At 39.4% G+C, this 14631-nt stretch overlaps 1 protein-coding gene across 1 annotated transcript in view; it reads right to left on the reverse strand.

Moving 5' to 3' along the window:
• The window catches only part of USH2A (usherin), an 855126-nt gene that overhangs the window by 237743 nt on the left and 602752 nt on the right, over positions 1-14631 (reverse strand). The window contains exon 43 of the mRNA XM_062211324.1: positions 3656-3819. Coding sequence (XP_062067308.1) covers positions 3656-3819 — 164 coding nt within the window. The remainder of the gene's footprint in view (positions 1-3655; positions 3820-14631) is intronic.

The raw sequence follows: 14631 nt of genomic DNA on the forward strand, positions 1-14631 counted from the left end.
TTGTTTTTACTTTAGAGTGAGCAAAGTGGGAAAGACATTACTAAATTTTTCTTGATGAAATGTTAATAGTCATTATGGCTAAATGCATGAGAAATAGCAGAAAAGCTGATGCTTAAGCCCTAAGTTTGGGTTTGGGAGCTGTTACTTACTAAATGTAATCTTCCCTAAGTAATAGGTTTTATTTTCTTGGGGTTTTCTGAAGATTATCTGAATAACTATTGAAGTGAGAGTGTTATATATCTCTTCTTATAGATATGTGACTTTTAAAAATATTATTTATTTTTATTTATTTAAAGTGGGAGGAGGAGATATATACTTCTGCTGTTTCATTACTCAAATGCTAGTGAGGCTGGGCCAGGCTGAGGCCCGGAGCCTGAAATTCATTCCAGGTCTCCCACATTGGTGGCAGGAACCCAAGTACTTGAACCATCAGCAGCTGCCTCTCAGGGTGTACATTAGCAGAAAGCTGGAATCGGAAGTGGAGCCCGACTTGAACCCAGACTCCAATGTGGGATATAGGTGTACCAAGTGTCTTAGCCCACCAAATGCCTACCCCAGTGATTCTTTTAGCACCAACATAATCTATATTCAATCTACTTTATTGATGTGAATCTTTCTATCCATCTATCACACAAAGCCAAGGTTAGAACTTCATATCTCTATTGGGACCAGGAAGATGGGGATGAGGTACCTGTCCAAAGAGGCAACTGCACTCATTGCAAGCTGATTTTTCCTTCCAGAAATGTGGGAATCATTTCATGCAATCATTTGATATGTCAAGGAATTCATAAACTATCATCTTTTTGCGGAATCTTCTGATTGTTAAATGTTGAAAAAATATGGTTTTCAAATAATACAGGAAAAAATGATGCATGGAGAACAGAGAAAGAAAATATGGTTCCTGTGTATCCAGGGGGTGATGTGAGGTACAGGGCCACTTTCACCCCATATTGCAACACCTTCATGATGTAATGCTAAGACTTGGCCCTTCTGAAGTTCACCAACTCACTGTCAATATGTGACGCTAAACGTTTCCTAGAAACAGTTTGCTACAAAAATGAGGTACACATGTGGAAGGTTCTGGTAAGCAATGTGTTTTTAAAGAACAATTTTGGGGTTTTTGAAAAGCAACTTTAAGAAGCAACTATTTCTAAATTTACTGATGCTTTTCACCTACAAGGTAGTTTCCATCTTCAGTTTTGTGCCTTTTAGCATATTAGATTATGTGTCAAAGTTTCCCCACCAATCTGGAAAACAATTTAAAGTTGAAACAAAAATAGGTGGCCTTTTCACAGAGAAATGGCTGGGTAATTTACTTAAGATAGCAGTTTGCACAAAGAAAATGATAATGCAACAAGCGTTTGCAGATCTGACCCTCTTCTGAGAGTTAACCTTTGTGCTCACAAATAGTTATCTGAAAAATTTCTAAGGTATGAATGGAAATAACAGCAGATTGTATTACCTACATCCTGAAGGTCAGAGGTTCAGATTACTGAGGTAATGAAACTTCAGTGAGCTGCTTCAAATCTATTAGGTTTGTCAGTTTTTATAAGCACCCTGACTTCAGGCATGCAATTATAACATAAAGAACCTATCTTGGCAAAAATTCAGCAGCCAGATCTTAACCCAACTATTCAAATGTCAGATGATGGGAGAGGGGCTACTTCTGGGAGTGGGTGTTTAAGATGAATCAGTTGGTGAGGTGGAGGAGGGAGAGGGGTGAAAATATATTTTACATAAAAATACATCTCCAGAGAGAAAACTGTACTTTTCCCAGAGATGGTGACCAGAACCATGGATTAACTTACATTCCTCTATGAAGATGGTTTGTGGGGTACCAATTCAGGTGCCACAGAGCATTAAAAACCTGAAAACTTAAAAAACCAGAGGGTGATGGTTTTTGGTAAAAGTGGATTATTTGGTCATCACATAGATGACCATAAGCAGTGCTGATTTTCATTTACAATTAATGTGACCTAAGACAAGGGACAGAATATTGGGCCAAATTCAGTCGTGTATGCTGAAAGAGCATTTCTCCTCTCAGGCTGTAAAAAACAAGGCTGGGGCTGGCGCTGTGGCTCAACAGGCTAATCCTCCGCCTAGCGGCGCCGGCACACCGGGTTCTAGTCCCGGTCGGGGTGCCGGATTCTGTCCCGGTTGCTCCTCTTCCAGGCCAGCTCTCTGCTGTGGCCCGGGAAGGCAGTGGAGGATGGCCCAAGTGCTTGGGCCCTGCACCCCACGGGAGACCAGGAGAAGCACCTGGCTCTTGGCTTCGGATCAGCGCGGTGTGCCGGCCACAGTGCGCCTACCGCGGCGGCCATTGGAAGGTGAACCAACGGCAAAGGAAGACCTCTCTCTCTCTCTCTCTCACTGTCCACTCTGCCTGTCCAAAAGTAAAAAAAAAAAAAAAAAAAAAAAAAAACAACAAACACAAACAAGGCTGGATCGAAATCATCTGCCCAACCAGTAGTACCCACATCTTTTTATTTTTTTTTATTTTTATGTTTTGACAGGCAGAGTTAGAGAGAGAGAGAGAGAGAGAGAGAGAGAGAGAGAGAGAGAAGTCTTCCTTTTTTCCGTTGATTCACCCCCCAGATGGTGGCCACGGCCGGCGTGCTGTGCCGATCCGAAGCCAGGAGCCAGGTGCTTTCTCCTGGTCTCCCATGTGGGTGCAGGACCCAAGCACTTGAGCCATCCTCCACTACCTTCCCAGGCCACAGCAGAGAGCTGGACTGGAAGAGGAGCAACCAGGACAGAATCCAGTGCCCCAACCGGGACTAGAACCCGGGATGCCGGTGCCGCAGGCAGAGGATTAGCCAAGTGAGCCACGGTGCCGGCCCCTTACATCTTTTTATATAACAGTAAATGGTTACCTTACTGCATACATTTCTCCATCAAACAAAATGCTTCAGTCAGTCCTTTCCAAATCAGGTATTTCTCAATATTTGATCATATGCTAACAGGTTTTGATTCAGTTAACTGGCAGATCTCAAGTAATACCTCTAAGAACAAGTACAGCAGTATTTCTGTGGTAGTCAGAATAATTTTCTAGTGGTCGTAATGGATCATCACAAATTGGCAGATGCTAAATGCTACCCTACTGACCAAGCAGCTCTGAAATTCCGGCGGTGACAGCTTCTAAAGGTGCAGGGACCCGTTAGATCCGCCCCTGAGCTCTTCCAGATGCTGTAATGAGGCGTTCTGAGGGAGGCCAGGCCCACTTCTGCTTTCTTGAAGCCAGTCTTTGTTGTTTGGTTTCAAGGTGGAATTTTGCCCACAATCAGCACTGAAGATGATTCCTTCAGAAAGATCTTCCACATTATTACAACTCTATTAAATAGTTCATGCTAATGAGTGATGAGTTTAAGGTATGAGGGGACAGAGTTGTCGGGAGGAAGGTGCACCATATGATACTGTATCAGATTCATTTGATACAGGCATTTCTACCACAACTGGCTTCTGGAAACTACACTCTCCATGCAAAGAAACGGACAAAGGGAGAGCAGGCCTGAGAAGGGTGGAGGAGAGGGTTTGTCATCCAGGAATGGCACAGGGACTTCGGTGGCTCAGCTTGTTTGAAAAATAGTGGCCATTTTTACTTCACTTGAATAGTAGTAGTCACCGGGGCAAGTTCAGACCTGCGATGCTGACTTACTTGGTTTATCCCACGTCACGAGGATGGCTGTGTGGTTAAGAGCGCCTGCAGTGAGGTTGGCTCCTCTCTCCGGAAGGCCAGCTAGTGTCGTCACAGTCGCTTCTTGGCTGGCAGTAAAACCCACACTGTTGTGTACAAAAAGCTTATACTCATATGTTGTAAACCTAAAACATTGGTTTGGAAAAGAAAGTACAGAAATTTCTATTTTACAGAAAACCAAATATAGCAATTCCTTTTTCTTCACAAAACGAAGTATTTCTTCTCCACCCCCAACAGGGCTGTTTCCTGCTTTCCCCTAGAAAAACATCATTTGCTTTCTCCTTCCTTACACAAAACATACCATTATCTTTTGTAACTCTGGCCTGAATCGAAGGGTAAGGAAAACATTTTATTAGGAATGCTAAGCAAATATTGCCATTTAAAACAAATGTGGTTTCTCATTTTTCTCATGCTTATTGTTTTCAGAAGTGGTGCGGATTACAGCTCAATTCAAAGACGTAATTACACATCTGGCAAGCTGCCAGCTTTCTCACTGAATTCTATCCAGACAGTTTTACACTCTTCTTTTGGGAAACCCATTCATTTTCAAATTTTCAAATATCAGAATCCCTCATCACTATTTCTTCCCATACCTGTGCTCCTTTCCTATAATCTCATTGTCAGACAGATAAACCTCTAAATGAAACTGCAGCTGTGACCAAAGTGTTCAACATTCTTCCTGCTAAGAGTTTTGCTCCAGCGAGCTGTACTTTGCTTTAGTGTGAAGACATTTACTGGAGGGAGTGCTGTGGAGAGTGAATATTACATTGCAGAGGGACGAAAGTGGACAAGGAGATGCGATATGAACGGGACTTTCCAAGTCATATCATAAATCAGGGACAAAGGAAAGCCACCGATTCTTCGGCCTTTTGCTCTTTCAGGCATCAGCCTATCTGGGCTTCCTTGTCTGGTTCAAAACTGCATGGGTAGGAAAACACTACTTATAGACACGGTCAGGCTATGATGGGCAATGGCCTAGACATAGATACTTGATTTAACATACCATGCAACCCATGCCCATCCTGGGGCCTCCAGGACTGGGCAACACTGTCCACAGATCATCACCTTTCTTGGGAGTATCAGACAATTAAGGATCTCTGAGTTCTGATGCCCCCAACGCAAGGCCCCACAGTCTTTGTCTCAATACTTTACAACCTCTGCCACTCACCATGCAAAGGAGACGGATGCCATGGACCACAGCCATGTCCGAATTCTCAGTCTTCGGCTATCACATGGGTAGAAGTCTGCATGTGTCACCCTGTTTCCCACTCATGGCCCAGATGTATTCTTCCAAGGCTCTGCCTCATAGTTAGGGGAGTTACTTTGCTATATATTGTAACTACAGGCAAAGACTTAGTGACATTTGGAGGTCATTTATCTATTTCTCTACTAAGAGCAGCAGATCTTCGAAATCTCTCAGCTTCACTGTCTCTTTTTCAGGTGTGATAATTACCTTTTTTTTTTTTCCTGCTGTAGTGGGTTGAGTTGTGAGTTGTGTCTCTCCTCTCCCCCAGATATATTTCCCACACCTAACCTTTGGTCCCTTTGAACATGATGACCTTACTTGAGAATAAAGTCTTTGCAGATTTAATCAAGTTGAGATGGGGGCCTTAAATCCAATGACTAAGAAAAGACGGGACTTTTGATGGAGACAACAGACACACAAAGGGAGATGATGCTGTGAAAAATAGAGGAAGAAATTGGAGTGACGCTGGCATAAGCCACAGAATTTAAGGGACAACAAAAGACTGTTCAGAGCCTTGATGGTCTGGCCCTGGAGAAAACCCGATTTGGGACCTTTTCATCTCTAGATCTGGGAAAATATACATTTTGGTATTTTACTAACCCAGTTTGTGATATATTATTATAGTAGCCCTAGGAAACTATTACCTATGCTGTTTGGTTAAGTACTAAATAGTTTATGTGAACAAGACAACTGAAAAAAAATAATATATCAGGCATTTCTACATTTTTAACTTATTCATTATGATAACCCTGTAAGATGATATTATAATACCTATTTGGAAAATAAGGCTCAGAGTTAAATAACTTGTCCAACTCATGGGGCCAATAAGTAGGAGAGTTAGGATTCTGATACAGATGGTCTTATTCCAGAGACTGCCCTTTTAACCACAAGGCTATATTGCCAACATAATAATGATAATAATAATAATAATACTAGTAATAACAATCACAGTGATGATCTGCAGTTTCTATACTTGGATGACGTCATGTCACTGGGGTTGACCTTTGAGTTCTTTTTCTAGCAGAGGGGACAGATTTCTGCTTACGCATCCAAACAGTCTGGCCGAATCTGCTTTGCAGCTGCTAGAATGAATATGAAGGATGGTGCGTCGGGTTAAGAGGGGAGTGAGTGTGTGGCAATGGAATGAACTGAAGCTAATGGCTCCCATGGGCATTGAACCCATGACCTTGGTTTCATTAGCTCGCTCCCTGGGTAAAATGCTTATAATTATATTTTATTTCATAAAATGGCTTAAAAGAAATCTAGCTATAATTTTGGATGCCTAATCTCTTCTATAATATTTGAATTTTTCTTCTGCATGTCTATGCTATTATACAAATAGTAATCTTTATGGCTTTGAAGTGATACCTTTTTTGAGGCTCTTTTTGACAAGTCAAATCACAGCATCAGGTGGCACTAAAATAGTTAATTGTAAACAAATTATGTAGAACCGGCCCAGTTCTTAGGGTACTCTAAGAGAGTTCATGCTAATTCAGAGATGGTGAAATAAATTTTCCCAGAAGAAACAGGCCATATTGATACATGCCGTTAGGTTGCCTATTTCCTAAGTAGTACTCAAATTTAGAGTAAGTGGTGGATTTAAAGTTTATCTTACTCTAATAAAATGTCTGTTATATTTTACAATTTAAAAATGAGACTCTGAAAACTTAAGGGGGTTTGCCTAAATTTGTACAGCTAGTTAATACCTAGCTGACCCTCTAGAGTCTTAATTCCTAATATTAAATTCTTCCCACTATTTATTATTTTACTTAAGAAATTAGCAGGCATTGCATGGTTATGCCAAATATATATCTTTAGCATTTTCTTAAATTTTCATTACATTTGTAAGGAAATGAGATCTTGAATTCTCTTAAATGAAATACTAAAATATATTCCTTTATTTAATAAGGATATATACCTGTGATTTGTCTCTATATGGATTGGTTTCTATTCCAGCATGTCATATAAAAAATGATGTATTAATTAACTTGGAGTGTTTTTCTGCTCTCTGTATTTACACTGCTTTTAAAATGGACTTAAGTGGGAAATGGCACTAAAGTAGCAGGTTAAGCCACCACCTGTGATGCTGGCATCTCATATGGCCACTGGTTTGAGACCTGGCTACTCCACTTCTGATCCAACTCCCTGCTAATGCGCCTGGGAAAGCAGTGGAATATGACGCAACTGCTTGAGTCCCTGCCACCCACATGGAAGACCAGGAAGCTCTTGGCTCCTGGACTTGGCCTGGCCTGGTCCAGCCTTAGCCTTTATAGCCATTTGAGGAGTGAACCAGCAGATGGAAGCTCTCTCTCTCTTTCTGAAATTATGTCTTTCAAATTAATAAAAATCAATATTTAAAAAAAATTAAAAGTGGACTCAAGTTTTGATTATTGATATCAAATAGGACATTCCATTAATCAAGTGTGTTTGAAAGAAAATACTATATTAATTTGCATTATATGACAATGCTTCTGGATCTCAGTTAATATCTTCCCTAAATACTAATGTGTTTCCTAGGTGCACTTAGAAAAATGTCCCATTTCAAAATCTGTAGGAAAAACAGTTTTTGAAAACTTCAAAGTAAATGAATACTTACGTTGAATCTATAATGTAGCCAGTTAAATCAATTGTAAACCTATTTAGGATTATTGGACTACTGCAGGAGTCATTCCCTAAATGATTCATTTATTTGGGTCTATCCTCCAGTCTTCTTCACCCCTAGCATATGGTAACATTTGTTGTGTTATATACACAACTGTGGTGTTTTTCTTTTTAAAAGATAATATATATCACAATACCAGATTTCAGGACATACTACAGGGCAGTAACTTTGTGTTACTATGTGGGGGCAAACTGTTGAAATCTTTACTTAATATATACTAAACTGATCTTCTGCATATAAAGAGAATTGAAAATGAATCTTGATGTGAATGGATAGGGAGAGGGAGCGGGAAAGGGGAGGGTTGTGGGTAGGAGGGAAGTTTGGGGGGGGGAAGCCATTGTAATCCATAAGCTGTACTTTGGAAATTTATATTCATTAAATAAAAGTTTAAAAAAAAGATAATATATTAAAATCTTGTTTATGGAACAATTCTCATTTCAAAGTTTAGTTGCTATTACCCAGAGGAATTGGAAAGCTAGATTTTCTTTAGATGATGCAATTTTTAATTTTTTTTTATTTACTGAATAGGTAAATGTGTAAGAGCATGAAGATGTTTCATAGTTACTAAAGCAATCGTTATCAGGTCACATGTAATTTGGTAGGCTAGTGACCCAAGAGTCTACCTGTCCAATAAACGATCCCTACTGAAATTTAGCAAAGTGCTTTTTAAAAAAAAATTGAAAGAATTATATTGCTCTTTCATATCTGAGACACCACCATTCATTCAAAAAATATCTATCGAATATTAACAACATACCATATGATAAACAGAATAAACCTGATGTTTATGGAGTAATATCAGATGAATTAATTTTTTACAGAATAATGTTTTTGAATAACATCCAAAATGTTAATTCACTTGTTCTTTTTTATTTCCTTTTTGAATGCACTTTGGAGAGAGCATCTAGTGTAACCTTATCTAATCAGGGGAGTCTTCACAGAGGAGGGGACATTTGGGCCAGGTTTTGATGACAAGTGGTATTTGGTGCAGTGAAGGCACTTGTCCAGTGAAAGACATTTATTCTAGCACAGAGTGAGTGAAGGCTTGTATCTTAAAAGGGTCTGATGTGTTTGGAGAACCAATAAAATTCTTTAGTGCAGCTGCAGAATGCCTCAGGTTATTTTCATCAGAATTAAAAATGTGTCAACTTTATTGATGTCCTAACAGAATTCATGTGTCAATATTGTCACCAATATAAATCATGCTTCTGAAAATGCAGGCTATTTAGTTGCTTCTTCCACTAACTCTTCCTCATATCTGTCACAACCCAAAGTGTGTTTTGGGACATCACACAAGCCAGGATTTGAGAAATGGTGTGTAGTATACTCCTTCTTACACTTCAATCCTTTTTCTGAACAAATAAGCAAATTAATGATAATGCAAATTGTTTCCATTGCTTAAATATGCAGTTCTTAGAATTTTCCATTAGTGGCTGGTGTGTATTCTTTCAATCTTATATTAGTTCAAAAATAATATTGAAGATTTTTGCTTTTGTAATTGAAGAGTGATGTTCTTGACACTTAAAAGTTTTTATGACATTTTTTTAGATTCTAAGTGAAAGATGCAACTGTTATTATGTTTCAGTGTCCATTCCTATACTACCAGAATGTCATATCTGAAATAATTCTGCTGTCATTTCCATCTTTGTTCTATTATCTCCCCAACATTAGACAGAAACGCAAAGAAAACAGTTTTTTTTTTCTTTAAGAAAACCCTAGACTACAGAAGCCTCCTATGACAAAATGTATCCTCCCAGATTTAAAGGCTCATTTTTCATGAAGTAACATTTCGTATGATGACACTTAGAAAAAGGGATGTATATAGTAAATTCAGGACAATAAAATAAAATCCCAATGGAGAAAAAAGCAACTGTGACTCTATCAACAATCTGAATGTGATATACACTTTCATGCACTTTGAATCAAGAACACTGCTAAGAGATGGCACACCAGTGTTGACAGAAGTTGGCTTTCATTCCTGGATCCAACTTTTAATCACACTTTGATCGTAAGGAAGAAACTGAGGGGATCTTCCTCATCTAGGTAGTCATGGGAGAAAGTCTTCCTTCCAGGCATCCTCTCTAGGCAGAGGTAACGATTTTTTACTTAGTAGTTACAACTCAAATCTATTTATATTATAGGAATACATAGCATGGAACTGGCCTAGCTTTTCCACAGGGCAGAGAAAAAAAAATTTATCGGTGTACAATTAATCTCATTACAAAGTAAGGGAGCAAAATTATGAGTGGCATCTCCCACAGAACTGCATTATATTTTAGGATTTGAAACATTTTATTTTAGGCAGGTTTCAAAACCATGTTGGAATCTATGTCAATAAGATTTAAACACAGACTTATGATATATTTAACTTTAGTATTCAAATCTCAAAAAACCCACTCTGAAAGTAAGATGAGCATTTATTAATTTTGAATGCTATCATTTAAAGATAAGACAATTAGCAGATTCTGGAGGAAGCACATGGCAGTGTTTAAACTATGGGAAATACTTTGAGGAATTTATAAAGAACTATAAAGAATAAGAGCTAGAACAAGCATCCCTTCATAAATTTAATGACAACGAAATTATAATATACATGTCAATATTCTCCCTAAAACAAGAAAAAAAGCTGGTGTCGCGGCTCACTAGGCTAATCCTCCGCCTTGCGGCACCAGCACACCGGGTTCTAGTCCCGGTCGGGGCGCCAGATTTTGTCCCGGATGCCCCTCTTCCAGGCCAGCTCTCTGCTGTGGCCAGGGAGTACAGTGGAGGATGGCCCAAGTCCTTGGGCCCAGCACCCCATGGGAGACCAGGAGAAGCACCTGGCTCCTGCCATCGGATCAGCGCGGTGCACCGGTCGCAGCGGCCATTGGAGGGTGAACCAACGGCAAAAAGGAAGACCTTTCTCTCTGTCTCTCTCTCTCACTGTCCACTCTGTCAAAAAAAAAAAAAAAAAAAAAAAAAAACAAGAAAAAAAAACCCTACTACTGTTCTACTGTTTCTTGTACCTTTTTCTTCCTTCTTTAAACCAAAAGAAAAGACGAATTGCTCACTGAGTGCTCAACAGTTACATCGGCTCACTTAGGAACCAAAGCAGCAGTAGAGGCTGTGCACTGAGAGGGCAGATTAATGCTTCAGTGTAGGAGGCTGTGCCGCCCTCCTGCTAAGCCCCGCCCAGGTCACAGCAGCAGCATCTGATGATAACAACAGGTTCATCAGAGTTTCCAAGTGATAAAAATGTCAGGACACTTGAAGTTATAGCTCCTCCAAAAACCATAACTTGGCCTCTTTGCACAGAATTATTAAGGAAGAAAAGTTAGGTTGACCAGAAGCATAAACCTGCAGCTACGCTGAGTCTCTTGTCTGCAGAGGCAGTGCAAAACTTTAAAAATGGAATTACACATAGCTGTGTAATTCAGACAAAAATGTACCTTACCAAAGATAATCACAAGAACAAAAGTGTTTTTGTCTGAATTAGATTAGCAGGATAATTTTTTCAATACTCTGCTTTTGTACATGTAGACTAGAAAGAAAAAGCTGCTAGAATGATTTGAATCTTAGAATATAAGATTTTGAATTTTTTACTTGAAATTGATGTGTTTTTATATATTTTAAAGGTATACCTAACGTAGACCACTTGAACAAGGAAATTTACTTCACCTTATATTTTCTCTCACAAATACATTTCTTTTTTTTTTTTTTAACTTTTATTTAATGAAGATAAATTTCCAAAGCACAGCTTATGGATTACATTTCTTAATGGATGCCCAGTGATTCTTAACTTTAATTTTGTTTTTCAAGAGAAGTGCTATATAAAAACTGATTCTAAGTGTATTAATGGTGATATTAAGTGAAAGATGAGAAGGGGCATTTCAATGTTGCCTTTCCTTATGTAAGTTAGGAAAACAGGGAGCTTTGGAATCTATGGAAGAGAAAGTGTATATTCCTCATAAATGTAACAGAATTCAGTTAAACAATGCCTGCCCTACTGAAAAAAAAAAGATAGAAAAGGAAATAAAAAGATACTAGACAGCCAAATGAACAAATCAACAAGACACAGTTGGTCTTATGTGTCCTAGGGGTCCACAGACCAAAAATAAAAAATATTCAGAAAAAAAATTGTGTCTGTACTACACATGAGTAGACTCTTCCCTTTGTCACTATTTCCTAAACAACTACTTATGCAGTATTTACATTGTGTTAGGAGTTATAAGTAATTTGGAGATGATTTAAAGTACACAGGAAGACGTGCATAGGTTTCGTGCAAATACTAGCCATTTTATAGAAGGGACTGAAGCATCTGCTGATTTGGTATCCATGAGAGACTTGGAACTAATCCCTTGTGGATACAAGGGAGGGCTGTGGAGGCCAAAGGGAAGGGCCATTAAAGACATGTAAGCATGTGCTGAAAGCTCACCGTCGTCCCTCTTCTCAATTTGCAGAACTGCTGGCCAGCCCCTCACAACACCAAGGTGGGCCCTGGCAACATCTGACCGATAAAGATCGCTTCCTTTAACAGAGAAACCATGCTGCCCCCCCGGAGATAAGTTCCCAGCGTTTCCCCTGACTTATGAGTAGCTCCCCTTGGGCTACAGAGACACTTAAGGTTTTGCATCTAACAAGGGGAAGGGAAAAGGGGAAAAAAGAATTTCTCACAATAGGAGACTCATGGCATTTACTTTGAATGTTAATTTACTTTGAATGTTAAGAAGAAATGAAAAAAGGTACAAAGAACATCTTTGCTACTGCTACTAGAAATGAACAAACGCCTGTAACATTCAACATTATGAGGCTAGTCAAAACATCCTTTCAGCACAATTTTGTGTATACACAGTTCCTTTCTAGAAACAGCTGTCCTAAGTATAAACTCTGACTGTTCCCTTCCATTAATTTGTGGAGTTTTAACTTCATTTTTCCTTAACCTCAGATTTGAACCTCTCAAGAATCCTTGGGGTTGGGTGGGGATGAGGGGTGGACATTGGAATTGTGGTTAAAGTGTGACTTGGGACACTAATATTGCATATCAGAGTGCCCGGGTTTGAATCTTGCCTCTGCTCCCACTCATATGGGAGATCTTGATGAATTTCTGGTTCCTGGCTTTGACCTGGCCCAGGCCTGGTTGTTGTAGACATTAGGGGAGTGAACCAGTAGATGGAAGATTTCTCTCTTTTTGTCTCTCTGCTTTTCACTTAAAATGAAAATAAGTAAAGACAAAGAAAAAGAAAAGAATCTTTAGAGGAGTCACTAATATTTCCAACTAAATTTCTGATCATAATTCTAATTCTTTAATATATTTTTCTTTCTTCTTCAGAGGCATAAAATCAATTTTCTGAGACTTTGTATTTCTGTTGAATGTCTTGTGGCTAAACTTAGAATGAGTCATGTTAAAGAGTTTCTGCTCATTTTGGATATTTTTATATTTAATAAAATATAAACTCAGAGTTTGCACATCATAGAAAGCTACTTTTCTAATTGATTTTCCTAGACAGAATTGATGACTGCAGTTAACTGTGATGATTGCAATTAATATGCAAATCACACTCTCTGTGTGGGGACAGGGATGAGAGGGCTCCTCCACCAAACTGAAGTATTGGAATGAGAGAGAGGACTAAGCTACATTCACCCTTTCTCCTTTACTTTTTACTTATTTATTTGAGAGGCAGAGTTATGGAAAAGCATAAAACTGCTCCCATCTGCTGGTTCATTCCCCAAATGCCTACAACAATGGGGGCCAGGCCAGGCCAGGCCAGGCCAAAGAAGCAGGAACCAGGAACTCAATGCAGATCTACCACATGAGTGGCAGGGCCCCAACAACTTGAACCATCACTGCTGATTCCCAGGGTCTGCATCAGTGGGAAACTGGAGTCAGGAGCCAGATTCAGGAATCAAACCCAGGGGCAGAGGCCAGGTGTCACAGTGGGTTAAGCTACCACTTCAGATGTCCACATCCAATTTCAGAGTGGCAGTTTACGTCCTGGATACTCAGCTACTAATCCTGGTCCCTGAAAAGGCACTTGGGAAAACAGCAGACAAGGGTTCAAGTATTTGAGTTTTTGCTACCCACATGGAGACCTGAATGGAGTTCTGGACTCTTGGCTTCAGCCAGGCCAAGCTCTGGCTGTTGTGGCCATTTGGGTAGTGACTCAGCAGATGGACGACAGCTCTGTCACTCTGCCTTTCAAAAAAATAAATACACACAAAAAAAGAAAAAGAAGAATAAAAGACTCATACCCAGACATCTTAAATGCCTGCCCTTGCATTCATCTCTTGTTCCTTATCACAGTGCCTCTGCATACAGTAAATAAAAGTAAATTGATGAATAAATGAACTTCTTCAACGGAAGAGATAAGCATACAGGGAAGCTGAAGTAAGAATAACGATGAATGGAAAACAGTTGACAATTGTATAATGACCATGATAAATTTGACTGAACAATAAGGATTTACTAATAACTGACCTTTGTTGACTTAGAAAGGTGGCAATTTCACATGGTTCATGCTGTTGCTAGGTCAGATTTATGTGCTGCCCCCCTCCAGAGAATCTTACAATATCTATAATGTTCTTCTTCCACAATCCCTTAAGATGGACAGGAGAATTTTCCTTAGTTTTGCTCATTCCCCAAAGAGAGTAACACTACAGTTCATGTTCTTAAGGCACAGAGAAATCAAATACTCAACCTTTGACTGAGTTAACGTATTTTTTCATTTAATGAGTATTCAGGATCCTAGTGTGTGCCAGGCACTATGGTTGGAACTGAAGGAAAAAGGAAGGCAAAGTCCCTGCCTTATGGTAGATCTGATTCATAAAGTAGTGTCCAGAGAAGTTGTCAGGCCTGAACATTATAATGATAAGAGATAGATAAAGAACCGGTTATGGAAATCCATTAAAAGGAAGCTGATTCAGACCAGGGAAACAATGAGTAGGAAAGCCTTCCTGGAGAAAGAAACGTCTAGAACAAAATTTGAGGGGTGATGCGGTCAGACAATGGGGTGTACAAGATATCACAGGTTGGAGGTGTGGAATGTATTGCAG

The sequence above is a fragment of the Lepus europaeus genome, chromosome 14, assembly GCF_033115175.1.
Source record: "Lepus europaeus isolate LE1 chromosome 14, mLepTim1.pri, whole genome shotgun sequence".
In the NCBI taxonomy this organism is placed as follows: domain Eukaryota; kingdom Metazoa; phylum Chordata; class Mammalia; order Lagomorpha; family Leporidae; genus Lepus; species Lepus europaeus.